At 42.2% G+C, this 17,211-nt stretch overlaps 4 protein-coding genes across 6 annotated transcripts in view; all 4 read right to left on the bottom strand.

Moving 5' to 3' along the window:
* The window catches only part of LOC308663289 (uncharacterized protein), a 40,337-nt gene extending 25,465 nt beyond the window's left edge, over nt 1–14,872 (bottom strand). Inside the window, exon 1 of one of the 2 annotated variants that reach the window (XM_081319597.1) lies at nt 14,852–14,872. The gene's annotated coding sequence lies outside the window, so the exon portion shown is untranslated. Of the gene's footprint in view, nt 1–8,393; nt 9,019–14,851 lie in introns of those variants that run through there. The other variant, XM_081319596.1, reaches the window with a different exon arrangement.
* LOC308663293 (uncharacterized protein) overlaps nt 1–17,211 on the bottom strand; it is a 166,223-nt gene that overhangs the window by 42,538 nt on the left and 106,474 nt on the right. The gene's annotated exons all lie outside the window — the stretch shown is intronic.
* LOC308663295 (uncharacterized protein) overlaps nt 1–17,211 on the bottom strand; it is a 42,075-nt gene that overhangs the window by 19,148 nt on the left and 5,716 nt on the right. The window lies entirely within an intron of this gene.
* LOC308663298 (uncharacterized protein) lies at nt 2,655–14,897 on the bottom strand. The gene is made up of 3 exons (XM_081319610.1): nt 14,275–14,897; nt 3,836–5,228; nt 2,655–2,868 (listed from the first exon to the last, which is right to left on the bottom strand). The coding sequence occupies exon 2, from the start codon at nt 4,960–4,962 to the stop codon at nt 3,838–3,840; it is 1,125 nt and encodes a 374-aa protein (XP_081175736.1). The 5' UTR covers nt 4,963–5,228; nt 14,275–14,897; the 3' UTR covers nt 2,655–2,868; nt 3,836–3,837.

Raw genomic sequence — 17,211 nt, 5'->3', positions numbered from 1 at the left:
CTTGACCCCAATCAGTGTGATGATATTGGATGTCTTGCTGACAGCTGTCCTGTCCTTTAAAAACACACACCTGTTTTGGGTTTACTGGTCTCAAGAAGCACTGTCTGATGTGAACCATGCCTCGCAGAAAAGAGCTCTCAGAAGATCTACGATCAAGAATTGTTGACTTGCATGAAGCTGGAAAGGGTTACAAAGGTATCTCCAAAAGCCGTGATGTTCATGTGTCCACGGTAAGACAGACTGTCTACAAATGGAGAAAGTTTAGCGCTGTTGCTACTCTCCCTAGGCGTGGTCGTCCTGTAAAAATGACTGCAAGAGCACAGCGCATAATGCTTAATGAGGTAAGGAAGAATCCTAGAGTGTCAGCTAAAGACCTACAGAAATCTCTGGCACATGCTAACATTTTTGTTGACACATCTACAATAAGGAAAACATTAAATAAGAATGGAGTACATGGGAGGACACCACAGAGGAAGCCATTGCTGTCCAAAAAAAATATTGCAGCACGTTTGAAGTTTGCAAAAGAGCACCTGGATGTTCCACAGCACTACTGGCAAAATATACTGTGGACAGATGAAACCAAAATTGATTTGTTTGGGAAAAACACACAACACTATGTATGGAGGAAAAAAAGGCACAGCACACCAACATCAAAACCTCATCCCCACTGTAAAACATGGCGGAGAGAGCATCATGGTTTGGGGCTGCTTTGCTGCCTCAGGGCCTGGATGGATTGTTGTCATTGATGGGAAAATGAATTCCAGAGTTTATCAGGACATTTTGCAGGAAAACGTACGACCATCTGTCCGCCAACTGAAGCTCCGCAGAGGATGGGTGATGCAACAGGACAATGACCCAAAGCATACAAGTAATTCAACAAAACAATGGCTTCAACAGAACAGAATACGCCTTCTGGAGTGGCCCAGTCAGAGTCCTGACCTCAACCCGATTGAAATGCTGTGGCATGACCTTAAGAGAGCGATTCACACCAGACATCCCAAGAATATTGCTACACTGAAACAGTTTTGTGAAGAGGAGTGGTCCAAAATTACTCCAGATCGTTGTGCAGGTCTGATCTGCAACTACAGGAAACGTTTGGTTGAGGTTATTGCTGCCAAAGGAGGGTCAACCAGTTATTAAGTCCAAAGGTTCACATACTTTTTCCACCCTGCACTGTGAATGTTTCCATCTTATGTTCAATTAAAACATGACAACAGCTAATGTTTGTGTAGTATTATTTTAAGCAGACTGTGTTTTTCTATTGTTGTGACTTACATGACGTTTAGAGCGCATTTTATGGCCAATTCATGCAAAACTCCATGTAATCCCAAAGGGTTCCATCGCCGATACCCAGGTAAGCCTGCAGGGGGGAAGGCGGCCGTCCGGTCCCTTAACACATCCCTAAATGTGTCTCCTTGTTTTCAAAGTGGACCCCTGGTAGGCGGAGCCGCCTGTCACGCCCTTAGGCTCGACACTCAGCCGGGTGGGGGGGGAAACAGTCCATTTCGCTGCCACCTGACCTTCCAGCCACATGGAGCTCTGCTGCTCAACTGAGAGCTGGAGCCATCACCGCAACCCGCCGGGCAGTCCACTGAGCAGCTGAGAGCCGGAGTCAACACTAGCCACCGGGCAGCCCGCCGAGCAACTGGGAGGCTGTCATCAAAGCCAGGCGCTGGGCAGCCCCGCCACTCAGCTGGGAGCTGCGACTGACAGCTTCAGCCTCCTGGAAGCCCCGCCAAGCAGTAGGCGATGACTGTGTGCAACAGGAGCTGCTGACATGCTGGAAACGCGGGCGCCTGCGCTCCATGGCTAAACACCTGGGGAGCTGGGTGACAGCTCCCAGCTCCTTGTAGGCGGGCTGGAGGTGACTTTCCTGGAAAACCTCCTTCCCTTCTGGAACTGGCCATACTTTCAAGGACAGTGAAGGACCTCACCAGGTGGCGGAATGGACGGCAGGACAGACAGCTGCACGGACAGCAAGGGTCAGCCAAAGGCTGTATCTAGGGAGGGGGGAGGGATTTATACCCAACCACCAGGATGCTGGCTTGTTCGGAAAGGAAGGGTGGAGCTGGGTGGGACTGCAGGGGCAGGATATATAGAGCACTGGGGGCAAACCACACCCGGTGCTAACTTTGTTTGCTTTTCCAGCTTCTGTTAATTTTTGTTTTCCTGTTTAATAATAATAATAAGTTGGAAGGGATCTTGGAGGTCATCTAGTCCAACCCCCTGCTCAGGCTGGAAACCCTATACCACGGATCCGCAACCCGCGGCTCCGGAGCCGCATGCGGCTCTTTGAGCCGTCTCCTGCAGCTCCCAGTCACCCGGTGCGCGCGCACCTCTCCGAACGGGAGGTGCGCGCACACCACTCCGAACGGGAGGTGCGCGCACACCACTCCGAATGGGAGGAGGTGCGCGTGCACCACTCCAAAGGTTTGGAGAGCTGCGCGCGCACCTCCCTCGCACCTCCGCCCGAACACCCGTTTGGAAACCGCTGTTCGGGCGGAGCTGCGCGCGCACCTCTCTAAAAGTTTGGAGAGGTGCGCGCGCAGCTCTGCCCGAACACCCGTGTCGAGACCTGCTGGTGTTTGGGCGGCAGTTTGGAGGTCCCGGGGGTGGCTCCGGCGATGCCCGGGCTGAAGGCGGCGCCGCAACTGCACTGGGCTAGACAAAGGAAGCTCAGATCTCTCATGTTTAATAATACCCGCTTGACTAAAAAGAATCATGCAAGAAATTAATAATTTCTCAGCTAGGCTTCCAGTAAGAGAGAAGAAACAAAATTCAAGATCAAATTTTTCCTCATGTGGAATTTCTTCTGTAATAAGAGAGGAATTTTCTGCAAAACACTGTCCATAATCTGGGCATTTGAATTTCATTTCATTTCATTTATTTGATTTCTATACCGCCCTTCTCCTTAGGGACTCAGGGCGGTTCACAGGGCATATATAATAGCTATACAAAAATTAAAAGAGAATTAAACCATGCCCAATTAAAATACAACAATGATAGAATAATAAAAACCAATTAAAAAACCCATATTCCCCATCAGGCCAGACCAGCTAATTCAAACAAGTGGGTCTTCAACCCGCGACGGAAGGATCGGAGGTCCGATGCCATCCGGAGCTCAACCGGCAGTTGGTTCCATAATGCCGGAGCACCCACAGAGAAGGCCCTCCCCCTGGGGGCCACCAGTCGACATTCCCTGACCGGAGGCACCCTGAGGAGGCCCTCTCTGTGGGCACGCACAGGGCGGAGGGGAGTTGACGCCGGCAGCAGGTGGTCCTCGAGGTATCCCGGACCCATGCCATGTAAGGACTTAAAGATCATAACCAAGACCTTGAACCTCACCCGGAAGACAACTGGTAACCAATGCAGCTCGCGGAGCAAAGGTGTAACATGGGAGTACCGGGAAACTCCCAAGACAACTCTCGCGGCCGCATTCTGTACCAGTTGGAGCCTCCGAGTAGTCTTCAAGGGAAGCCCCATGTAGAGAGCATTACAATAGTCTAGGCGAGAGGTCACGAGCGCATGAGTGACCGTACACAGGGCATCCCGGTCCGCAACTGGCGCACCAGGCGAACCTGGGCGAAAGCCCCCCTAGTCACGGCCACTATATGATCTTCCAGAGTAAGTCGTGAATCTAGGAGGACTCCCAAGTTGCGAGCCCTATCCACGGGGGGTAAAAGCTCACCCCCCATGGAAAGAGGTGGAATATTCTGAATATCCCGGGATGCCGGGATGCACAGCCACTCAGTCTTGTCAGGGTTGAGTTGAAGTCTGTTCCTGGTTATTCTCCTATGTGTAACTATGTGTCAGGGTTGAGTTGAAGTCTGTTCCTGGTTATTCTCCTATGTGTAACTTTACATGATTTAAAAGTTTATACCTACTACTGAAATCTCTCCCACAATCTGGGCACTCATATGGTTTTTCTCCTGTATGAGATCTCTTGTGTATTACCAGGTCGGAATTCTGGATGAAACGTTTCCCACAATCCGGACACTCAAATGGTTTCTCTCCCATGTGAATCCTCTGGTGTATCACCAACTTGTATTTAAACCTGAAATGTTTCCCACAATCTGCACACTCACACGGTTTCTTTCCTATGTGAGTCGTCCGATGTTTCACAAGGTCGGATTTGTGACTGAAACCTTTCCCACAATCTGAACACTCATATGGTTTTTCTCCTGTGTGAGTCCTCTGGTGTATCACAAGGTTTGAATTCTGAATGAAACTTTTCCCACAATACAGACACTCATATGGTTTCTCTCCTGTGTGAGTCATCAGATGTTTCGCCAGGTGGGATTTGTCACCAAAACCTTTCCCACAATCTGAACACTCATATGGTTTTTCTCCTGTGTGAGTCCTCTGGTGTATCACCAGGTTTGAATTGCTACTGAAACCTTTCCCACATTCCTGACACTCATATGGTTTCTCTCCTGTGTGAGTCCTCTGGTGTATCACCAACTTGGAATTATACTTGAAACTTTTCCCACAATCTGGACACTTATATGGTTTCTCTCCCATGTGAGTCCTCTGGTGTATCACCAACTTGGAATTATACTTGAAACCTTTCCCACAATCAGGACACTCATATGGTTTCTCTCCCGTGTGAGTTCTCTGATGTTTTACCAGGCAGGAATTCTGACTAAAATTTTCTCCACAATCACAACATTTATATGGTTTCTCTCCTGTGTGAGTCCTTTGATGGTTCACCAGGGCAGATTTCCAAGAAAAATCTTTCCCACAATAAGGACACTCATATGGTTTCTCTCCTGTGTGAATCCTCTGATGGTTCACCAGGACAGATTTCCAAGAAAAATCTTTCCCACAATCAGGACACTCATATGGTTTGTCTCCTTTATGAGACCTCTTGTGTCTTACCATATTAGTGTTCATGCTAAAATTGTTCTTACATTGGGTCGTCTGGTAGACCTTCTTTCCTGTATGGGTCACTTCATGAATCATAAGGGAGCTATTCGGAGTAAAGCTTTTCCCAAACTCCAAACATTTGTATTGCTTTTCACCAGATGGATTGTCTCATGCATAATCAGCTGTGATCTGCAACCTCTGTTCTTGTTATTTGCTCCCTTGTGTCTCCTCTGATGAGCAAGGAGAAGAGTTTTCAAACTTCGTGCAGGAAGTGGAAAAGGTTTTGGGTGAAGGATTGTCTTGCATTTTAATGCTGCTTCTCATTCTGTTGTGCAGAGCGCTCTTCTTGGCATCCTCTTTATCTGTAAGATTCATATTAATGGGTTAGTTTCATTACTGTTTAACAAATGGGTATAGGACATGTGAAAGCAGCAAAAAACAACAACATATATTACCATGAAAACATCAAAATTCTAGTTTAACTTCTGTCAACGCTGCTATCATTGGATGTTTCCGCTCTGACAAATGATGAAAATGCAGCCATTTTCTCTATTCCTTTAATATGCTTTTTATTACTTTAGAAATTGCAGCAGAGAGGGGGGGTATTGGAATGTAAGCTCAGCTAGCCATAATAATAACGCTGCTGTGGGAATCCAAGGATAAGTTGATAACGTTTTGGTGGGCTGTGCCGCTGAGGACAAATCCTGCGCTTTAAACTAATTGGGGAATGTGATTTATGACAGTTAATTGGGGGTGGGAGTTGTGCTTTGTGACTTTGTATCTGAGGGATGGGAATTTAGTTTTTGGTTTCAACTATGTTGTGCCGATACTTTATATCCCGAATAAATGTACTTTAAGGAAGAATTTTGCCTCAAAGTTCTTTTGATGGGTTTCATCTATCGGAACCATGACATTAACATTATTTATGATTGTGAAGAGACACAAAGTATACTTCAGAAAATAAGCAAAGACATCCTGGATATAAAGGCACAATTAGAAGCTCAAAATGAAATGATTATTAAAAGTGAACAAAGAATCCAGAAAATGGAAAACAAATCAGAGGACATTGATAAAAAGGTGGAAATGTTATTACAAGAAAATGAAAAAATAGAACAAGCAAATCAAGATCTAAAAGGGGCAGTTACGATTCTGGAAATGGAGAAGGCGGAACACTATTTGACATTTCAAAATATCACTCAGGATAGAGAAGAAATATAGTAGTTGTGATCATTGAGCTTCTCGCAGAGGCTCTGAAGGCAGACAGAGTAGAGATCCAAATGGAGATTGATGAAATATTTTGTATGAACTCAAGCTACACAAGGAAAAACAGACTACCAAGAGAATAATAACAACAACAACAACAATAACCTGGAAGGGACCTTGGAGGTCATCTAGTCCAACCCCCTGCTCAGGCAGGAAACCTTATACCATTTCAGGCAAATGGCTGTCCAGTCTCTTCTTAAAAACCTCCAGCATTCACCACCTCTGGAGGCAGGTTGTTCCACTGGTTAATTGTTCTAACTGTCAAGAAGTTTCTCCTTAGTTCTAGGTTGCTTCTCTCCTTGACTAGTTTCCATCCGTTGCTTCTTGTCCTGCTTTCAGGTGCTTTGGAGAATAGCTTGACTCCCTCTTCTTTGTGGTAGCCCCTGAGATATTGGAACACTGCTATCATGTCACCCCTCACTCTTCTCTTCGTTAAACTACACATACCCAATTCCAGCAACTGTTCCCTATATGTTTTGGCCTCCAGCCCCTAATCATCTTTGTTGCTCTTCTCTGTACCCTTTCTAGAGTCTCGACATCTTTTTTACATCGGGGTGACCAAAACTGGATGCAGTATTCCAGGTGTGGCCTTACCAAAGCATTGTAAAGTGGTATTAATACTTCACTTGATCTTGATTCTATCCCTCTGTTAATGCAGCCTAGCACTGTGTTGGCTTTTTTGGCAGCTGCAGCACACTGCTGGCTCATATTTAAGTGATTGTCTACTAGGACTCCAAGATCCCTCTCACAGTTACTACGATTGAGCAAGGTACCACCTATACTATACCTGTGCATTTGATTTTTCCTGCCTAAATTTAGAACCTTACTTTTTTCACCATTGAATTTCATTTTGTTAGATAGTGCCCAGTGTTCGAGTCTGTCCAGATCCTTCTGTATCTTAAGCCTATCTTCTGGAGTATTGGCTATTCCTGCCAGCTTGGTGTCGTCTGCAAATTTGATGAGTTCCCCATCTATCCCCTCATCCAAGTCGTTAATGAAGATATTGAAGAGCACTGGGCCCAGAACAGAGCCCTGTGGCACCCCACTACACACTTCCTTCCATGTAGATGCAGTTCCATTGAGGACCACATGCTGAGTACGGCCTATCAGCCAGCTACGAATCCATCTGGTGGTGATGCTGTCTAATCCACATTTTTCTATCTTATCAAGTAGTAGGTTGTGATCTACTTTATCAAATGCCTTACTGAAGTCCAAGTAAATTATATCTTAGCATTCCACTGGTCCAGTAATTTTGTCATTTGGTCAAGTACATGTAAGGTTTATAAAGAAAACAAGGGATGAAGTACTGAGAAAAGAGATAAGCCATTACAATATAAAAATAAATCGTGGTTTTAAAGCAGACACTACCATTTCTTAACTACAAAGCTGATTGCCAAAGGCATGAATTGCAGATGGCTATTGCCGGAAGGCATTTTAATAAATTGGAATAACACAAGATATCAACTGGATTCAATCTGGAAAGCAGAGGACTTCAAAGAAGGAATAGAGCCATTTTAGATGAAGGAGTGGAACAACAGCAAGGGGAGAGTAAGGAACAGAAGCAGACAGAAGAGACGACTCAAGGAGCAAAGAGGAGAACAGAAAGAGAAAGATGAACAAGAGGGTGAAGGTGAAGAAACTGCCAGAGAACAAAGGATTACGAGATCGACTAGATCTAAATCTAAATATTGGAAATGGAGAAAGAACATGGAATTTTTCCAGTGAATGTAAATGGACTAAACTCCCCATCAAAAAGAAACAAAATTTTCAGGAAATTACAGAAATTGAACACAGACATAGTTTGTTTGCAAGAGACACATATAAAAGAACAGCATCATAAATTATTGGAATATTCAAAAATTGGGAAACTTTAATATGTATCAGCACACCAGAAAAAAAGAGGGTTTGCGGTATACATTAAAGAGACAGTAGATTCCAAATTGGTGTACTCAGATAAAGAAGGAAGAATCGTAATGGTAGAAACATATTTACACCAAAAGAAAACATTGTTAGTGGCAATTTACGCACCAAATAACAATCAAGAAGAATTTTATCAAAGCCTACATAGAAAAGTAATAGAAATGGAGTACCAAAATATTTGTTTAGTAGGAGATTTTAATGCGATAGTAGACGGAACAATTGATTATAAAGGCAGCAAAACAGGAAAAACAGAAGAATTAGATTAGGATATTCTTTGATACGGCAGAGGCAATTGGAATACAAGACGTCTGGAGGGAAATCAATCCACAAAAATTACAACATACCTTTTACTCAAACAGCCAAAAATCCTGGTCAAGAATTGATATGATTTGGATGACGTCTGAATTGAGGATGAATATACAGGAAATTGAGATAGAAATAGGCACATGGGCAGACCCTAACCCTCTAAAAGTGACATGGAGAGGAATACAAAAAAGACTTTAAATCAATCTATATTAAAAGAAAGGGAATTTATAGAGTTAGCAAAAAAAGAAATGGAATTCTTTTTTAAATAAAAAAGAAGCTACATTAGAAAATGTACGGGATAGAGCCAAAGCATACTTTAGAGGCATAGCTATAACGTATATGGCAAAGAAAAATAAACAGAGAAGAAAGCAATATATATGTACTATTAAAAGAAAAATTTGGAAAGTTAGAATCAGAATTACAAAAAAATCCACAGAAAAAGAGTTTGAAAAGAGAAATGGAAATAATAAAACATAAATTAAACCTGTTGGATTCAGAAAAAGTGGCAGAACAGATAAAGAGAGCAAAAAAATAAAGCGGGAAGATGGTTAGCTTATAAACTCAAAAACCAGAAAGAGAAGAAAATGATACAAAACTTGGTAGATGGGAAAGGTTATTTACAATTCAAAAATGAAGAAATACTACAAAGAACTGTAGTCCCGTCTGTGGCACACGTGCCATAGGTTTGCCACCATGGATCTAGTATTTATCCTAGAAGAACCTTTGGAGATGCTTCCTAAATTATGGGGAAAGATAGAACAATATGGAGAAACAGCGGGATTAAAAATAGACAAAAAACCAAGGTAATAGTTAAGAATCTTACAGATTCTTGGTGGTGAATGCTCCCAACACTGGAGGTTTTTAAGAAGAGACTGGACAGCCATTTGCCTGAAATGGTATAGGGTTTGGACTAGATGACCTCCAAGGTCCCTTCCAACTTTATATATTATTATTATTATTATTATTATCCCCTTCATGAATTACTGCCTTGTCGTGGCGAAGGGGCTTGCATAATTCAATGAAGCTATTAGCTATGCCGTGCAGGGCCACCCAAGATGGACAGGTCATAGCAGAGAGTTCTGACAAAACGTGATCCACTGGAGAAGGAAATGGCAACCCACTCCAGTATCTTTGCCATGAAAACCCTATGGACAGTACCAAAAGGCAAAACGATATGACGCTGGAAGATGAGCCCCTCAGGTTGGAAGGCGTCCAATATGCTACTGGGGAAGAGCAGAGGGCTAGTACTAGTAGCGCCAGAAAGAATGAAGCGACTGGGCCAAAGCCGAAAGGACGCTCAGCTGTGGATATGTCTGGTGGTGAAAGGAAAGTCCGATGCTGTAAAGATTTTTTCTCCATAGGAACCTGGAATGTAAGATCCATGAATCAAGGCAAGCTGGACGTGGTCAAACAAGAGATGACAAGACTGAACATCGACATCTTAGGTATCAGCGAACTAAAATGGACAGGAATGGGTGAATTTAATTCAGATGACCATCAGGTATACTACTGCGGGCAAGAATCCCTCAGAAGAAATGGAGTAGCCTTCATAGTCAATAAAAGAGTAGGAAAATCAATACTGGGATACAATCCTCAAAATGACAGAATGATCTCAGTTCGAATCCAAGGCAAACCATTCAATATCACAGTAGTCCAAGTCTATGCCCCAACCACCGGTGCTGAAGAGGATGAAATTGACCGGTTCTATGAAGCCCTACAGCACCTTATAGAACTAACACCAAAAAATGATGTCCTTATCATCATGGGGGATTGGAATGCTAAAGTAGGAAGCCAAAAGATAACCGGAATAACAGGCAAGTTTGGCCTTGGAGTACAAAATGAAGCAGGGCACAGGCTGATAGAATTTTGTCAAGAGAATACGATGGTCATAGCAAACACTCTTTTCCAACAACCCAAGAGACGGCTCTACACATGGACATCACCAGACGGTCAACACAGAAATCAGATTGACTATATGCTCTGCAGCCAAAGATGGAGAAGCTCTATACAGTCAGTAAAAACAAGACCAGGAGCTGACTGTGGCTCAGACCATGAGCTTCTTGTTGCAAAGTTTAGGCTTAAACTGAAGAAAGTAGGGAAAAGCACCAGGCCAGTCAGGTATGAATTAAATCATATCCCTGTTGAATATACAGTAGAGGTGACAAATAGATTTAAGGAATTAGATCTGATAGACAGGGTGCCAGAAGAACTATGGACAGAGGTTCGCAACATTGTACAAGAGGTAGCAACCAAAACCATCCCAAAGAAAAAGAAATGCAAGAAAGCAAAATGGCTGTCTGAGGAAGCTTTGCAAATAGCTGAGGAAAGGAGGGAATCGAAAGGCAAGGGAGAAAAAGAAAGATACGCCCAATTGAATGCAGAATTCCAGAGAACAGCTAGAAGAGATAAGAATGCCTTCTTAAATGAACAGTGCAAAGAAATAGAAGAAAACAATAGAATAGGGAGGACCAGAGATCTTTTCAAGAAAATTGGAGAGATGAAGGGAACGTTCAATGCAAAAATGGGCATGATAAAGGACCAAAATGGCAGGGACCTAACAGAGGCAGAAGAGATTAAGAAGAGATGGCAAAATTACACAGAAGAACTATACAAGAATGAGCTTAACGTCCCTGATAATCACAATGAGGTGGTCACTGACCTCGAGCCAGACATCCTAGAATGTGAAGTGAAGTGGGCCTTAGAAAAGCTGAGCAACAACAAAGCTAGTGGAGGTGACAGTATTCCAGCTGAGCTATTCAAAATCTTAAAAGACGATGCAGTAAAAGTGCTACACTCAATTTGCCAGCAAATTTGGAAAACTCAACAGTGGCCACAGGATTGGAAAAGATCAGTTTACATTCCAATTCCAAAGAAAGGCAGTGCCAAAGAATGTTCAAACTATCGCACCATTGCACTCATTTCTCATGCTAGTAAAGTTATGCTTAAAATCCTACAAGCTAGACTCCAGCAGTATGTGGATCGAGAACTACCAGAAGTACAGGCAGGATTTCGAAGAGGCAGAGGAACTAGAGATCAAATAGCCAACCTACGCTGGATCATGGAGAAAGCTAGAGAGTTCCAGAAAAACATCTACTTCTGCTTCATTGACTATGCTAAAGCCTTTGATTGTGTGGATCATAACAAACTGTGGCAAGTTCTTAAAGAGATGGGAGTACCAGAACATTTTATTTGTCTCTTGAGAAACCTATATGCGGGCCAAGAAGCAACAGTGAGAACTGGACACGGAACCACTGATTGGTTCCAAATTGGGAAAGGTGTCCGGCAAGGCTGTATACTGTCGCCTTGCCTATTTAACTTATATGCAGAGCACATCATGAGAAAGGCAGGGCTAGAGGAGTCAAAAGTTGGAATTAAGATTGCTGGAAGAAATATCAACAACCTAAGATATGCAGATGATACCACTCTAATGGCAGAAAGTGAAGAGGAACTGAAGAGTCTCTTGTTGCGAGTGAAGAAGGAGAGTGCAAAAGTTGGGTTGAAACTAAACATTAAGAAAACCAAGATCATGGCATCCGGCCCTCTCAATTCCTGGCAAATAGATGGGGAAGAAATGGAGGTAGTGACAGATTTTATTTTCCTGGGCTCCAAGATCACTGCAGATGGGGACTGTAGTCAAGAAATTAAAAGACGCTTGCTCCTCGGGAGGAAAGCCATGGCAAATCTAGACAGCACACTAAAAAGCAGAGACATCACCCTGTCAACAAAAGTGCATATAGTCAAGGCTATGGTCTTCCCAGTTGCAATGTATGCAGTGAAAGTTGGACCATAAGAAAGGCTGAGCGCAAAAGAATTGAGGCCTTTGAACTCTGGTGCTGGAGAAGACTCCTGCGAGTCCCTTGGACTGCAAGGCGATCAAACCGGTCAGTCCTAGAGGAGATCAACCCTGACTGCTCTTTAGAAGGCCAGATCCTGAAGCTAAAACTCAAATACTTTGGCCACCTAATGAGGAGGAAGGACTCACTGGAGAAGAGCCTAATGCTAGGAAAGATTGAGGGCAATAGAAGAAGGGGACGACAGAGAATGAGGTGGCTGGATGGAGTCACTGAAGCAGTAGGCGTGAGCTTAAATGGACTCCAGAAGATGGTAGAGGACAGGAAAGCCTGGAGGAACATTGTCCATAGGGTCGCGATGGGTCGGACACGACTTCGCAACTAACAACATTATTATTATTATTATTATTATTATTATTATTATTATTATTATTATTATTGATAAACAGAAAAAACAAATGTCAGAAAAAACAGAGGTACAGATAGTGAAAAAGGTTAAATATTTAGGTATATATCTATCGGGCAAATGCTCAACAAGAAGATAACTATATAAAATTATTGAAAGAAATAAAACTGGACTTGGAAAAATGGAAGAATCTGCAATTGTCAATAATTAGGAAGAATTGCTACAGTGAAAATGAATGTATTGCCGAACATTTTATTTTTATTTCAAACAATTCCAATCAAACTTGAGAAAAAAATTCTTCCAAGACCCAAACTCAAAATTTTGAATTTTGTCTGGCAAGGAAAGCAAACTAGAATTAAGATGAAAATGTTACAAGATACTAAGGGAAATTGAGGTTTTGGGTTACCGGAGTGGGCTTTGTATTATCAAGCATCTGTTTTAACCTGGGTGAAAGAATGGATAGCTCTTAGAAATAAAAGGTTATTATATTTGGAGGGATATGATTTACAATTGGGATGGCACGCTTTCTTATGGTATGGGAAAAATAGAGTTCATAAGTATTTCCAAAATAACTATATAAGAAATGATTTGTTAACAATATGGGGAAAAATTCAAATATATTTAAAAATTCTAGGGTGGTTATCAACGATGAAAGCATTTGTACATCCAAACTTGGTAAACTTTGGAAAAAACTGGACATATATTGATATTCTAAATATTGATGGGAATTTAAAAGCTAAACAAGAACTGGAAAGTCAGGGGTCAACCTGTCATGGTGGGTACATTTACAGATGCAAAATAGATATGAAAAAGACGTGAAACTGTATAGATTTTATAAAGAACAAACTGTGTTTGATAAGACTTTGTTAACCTCAGATGAGAAATTAAGAAAATGTGGTTTTTTTTTGTTAATTCTGGAAATGGAAAGTGAACAAGTTAAAGAAACAATGATAAGATGGGCGAAAACCTTTGGATATACAGTAATATAGAACTAGAAAAGTGGCAAAAGCTATGGGAGAGAAATTATAAATTGACAAAGTCAACCTTGCACAAAGAAAATTTATATAAAATGTTTTATAGATGGCACTTGCCACCAGCAAGATTTAGCAAAAATGTTTAAAAATATGTCAGACGGATGCTGGAAATGTAAGCATAACTCAGGCACATATTATTATGTTTGGTGGACATGTGGCAAAGCAAAGGCTTATTGGAAAAAGATACATTTTTGGTTAGAAAAATGTTTGGGAGAACATGTTGATTTTAAAACTGAACTTTTGTTATTAGGGATAATGCCAAAAAATACTAACAAACAAAGCCTTTATTTGATTTTACACGTCGCAACAGCAGCAAGAATAATCTTTGAGCAATACTGAAAAAATGGACTACCACCAGAGGAACAAATAATCAAAAAAATACTGGAATGCGCAGAGATGGACAGATTAACTATGAGATTGAAAGATAAAGAAGAAACAGATTATTACCAAAACTTGGGATTTATTTTATCAATGGCTAGAGGAAAGAATGATTATGAATTGTATATATATTAGCGTTTTTAAACCCAGACAGCACGTTGGTTGAAAAATATGTGTAAGAGAAAATTAATAGAATCTTTATAAAAAAACATTATTTATCATTGACTCGGCATATAGAAGACCAGCAAAATTCAAGTTAAAATATTGACTCGTTTATAAAATTCACACATATACCTAAATATTTACATACTTCTGCATCCAAATCTGTACGTATATAAATCAGAATAGAGCTGGAAAGGACCTTGTAGGAATTGTAAACCAAACCCCTGTTCAAGCAGGAGACCCAGTATCATTTCAGACAAGTGGCTGTCAGACTCTTCTTAAAAACCTCCAGTGATGAAGCACCCACAACTTCTACAGGAAAACTATTCCACTGGTTAAACTGTTCTCACTGTTAGGAAATTTCTCTTTAGTTGCAGGTTGCTTCTCTCCTTCATTACTCTCCACCCATTGTCCCTTATGTCGCCTTCTGCTGCTCTGGAAAACAAGTTGACACCCTCTTCTTTGTGGCAGCCTCTCAAATATGGGAAGATTGGAATACTGCTATCGCGTCATCTCCCATCTCCCAGGAGAAAATTGCAGGCAGAAGTTTTATACATGCAGCATAAGTGCAAAAACATTTGGAGACAGAAAAAAACATGTAGCAGCAGCAGCACCCGCCGCCGACATGTTTCATTCTCGTTGCTTGCTCTGACTTTACGCCGTTTAGGAAACCAGGAAATCTACTTGCTCCCGGCTTCTCCTCCTCCGACCTGCCCTCCACTCACCTTCCAGCTGCTGCTCCGTCCCTGGGAAGAGCACGGGAGCCGCTCTACACATCTCTCTCATCCTCCCGTGGATGACTCGGAACAGGACGTTCCTCAGCCCTTGTCCTCTCCTCGACATCCTTTCTAGCAATACTCGATGGTTTCCACTCCCTTTGACCTTAGCTGCTCTCCCTCCGGTTGGATGTCGCAACTCAGCCAGCAGCGATGCCGATTATATTGGAGTTTTCCAGGCGCTGTTGTTGTGTTAGAGCTCCACCTAGTGACGAGAGCCTGGAAATACGCTCATTCTTTCTCCGGCGTTTCTAAGATGTTTTTCATTAAGAGCCGTTTTCCATTTTTAGCCACCAAATCGGTCACTTTTCTACAGGATGATCTAGCCCGAGTCTGCCCTTTGGGGGTCTCGCATCGTCACTGCAACTGAGCCAGGAGCTTCACTTGCAGGAACTAAACCAAGGGAAAGCATCCGTGGGGGAGAACACAATATGCCATCAGGCAACAAGGAAGCCCTTGGGGATCAGTGGAGACTCTTCCAGCCAGTTCAATGGTGAAAAAAGTAAGGTTCTACATTTAGGCAGGAAAAATCAAATGCACAGGTATAGTATAGGTGGTACCTTGCTCAATAGTAGTAACTGTGAGAGGGATCTCGGAGTCCTAGTAAACAATCACTTCAATATGAGCCAGCAGTGTGCTGCAGCTGCCAAAAAAGCCAACACAGCGCTAGGCTGCATTAACAGAGGGATAGAATCAAGATCAAGTGAAGTACTAATACCAATTTACAATGCTTTGGTAAGGCCACACCTGGAATACTGCATCCAGTTTTGGTCACCACGATGTAAAAAAGATGTCGAGACTCTAGAAAGGGTACAGAGAAGAGCAACAAAGATGATTAGGGGACTGGAGGCTAAAACATATAGGGAACGGTTGCTGGAATTGGGTATGTGTAGTTTAATGAAGAGAAGGGTGAGGGGTGACATGTTAGCAGTGTTCCAATATCTCAGGGGCTACCACAAAGAAGAGGGAGTCAAGCTATTCTCCAAAGCACCTGAAAGCAGGACAAGAAGCAACGGATGGAAACTAGTCAAGGAGAGAAGCAACCTAGAACTAAGGAGAAACTTCTTGACAGTTAGAACAATTAACCAGTGGAACAACCTGCCTCCAGAGGTGGTGAATGCTCCAACACTGGAGGTTTTTAAGAAGAGACTGGACAGCCATTTGCCTGAAATGGTATAAGGTTTCCTGCCTGAGCAGGGGGTTGGACTAGATGACCTCCAAGGTCCCTTCCAACTACTTCTTCTTCTTCTTCTTCTTCTTCTTCTTCTTCTTCTTCTTCTTCTTCTTCTTCTTCTTCTTCTTCTTATTATTATTATTATTATTATTATTATTATTATTATTATTATTATTATTATTATTATTATTATTATTTCCTAGTTTGTATTGGGTTCTTCCTGCATTTCCCAAGGTATTTTCTCGTTGGGGTGAGGAGGGGGTGTTCTGCTCTCATCACTACATCACAAAACCTTATGACTGATTTCCTGTGGCTCTCAAGGATTTAGGACATGTTTGCCTGGGTTTGAGGAATCAGGCCAGGATCCATTTTTAAGAAGGATTTTCTTCTAGTTAGCCGAGGAGACACAATTTGCAAACAGTATAAGAGTCACTATCAAGTATAAGAATCACTTGATAGAAGGAGGGAAGGCATACACTGTATGATCTTTATAGGAAATGATTGGAGACAGCTAACTACCTACCTATCTAGCTAAATAGATGATTGGGGGGGTGGCAGGGCGGAGAGAGAGAGTATCAGTAGATACTATGGAGATTAGGATTAGGAAAAAACTTCAAAGAATGACTTAAGCTTCTTAGGGGTGGCGTGTATCATGAAAGAGTATAAAATGCCTACTTTGAAACTTGTTCAGGGCGCTCTTTGAACTCAATTCAATTTGGGAAGGGTCTAAGAGGCCACACTTGCAAACATTTTTCTTTTCCTTATTTTCAATTTTTTTTCAATAAATCTTTGTTTTTGTTAACCAAATGTCTTTGAGTTGTATCAAATTTTGTTTTTTTAAATCTCACACTAGCTAGCTAAATAGATTCGGGGGGCGGCAAAGAGAGCAACACTAGGTACGAATGGAGATTAGAATTAGTGAAATGCAGAGTTTAGGAATAGAGAACGGATATATAGTGATACAGGCCGTTTGGACAGAGAAAGATGGACAGTGTTATAGGCTTTTTGAAAGTACTGTATAGAGTAGACATAAAGTATACAGAAAATAGGAAACTGAGATACAAGATCTTATGAGAGACATTTTGTTGTAGGGGTTAAGGCCTCAGCCTAGGAAATGAGTGGGAATCTTAGGCAG

The sequence above is a fragment of the Vipera berus genome (assembly GCF_964194415.1).
Source record: "Vipera berus genome assembly, chromosome: 2".
NCBI lineage: Eukaryota > Metazoa > Chordata > Lepidosauria > Squamata > Viperidae > Vipera > Vipera berus.
This window is presented reverse-complemented; position numbering and strand designations above follow the sequence as displayed.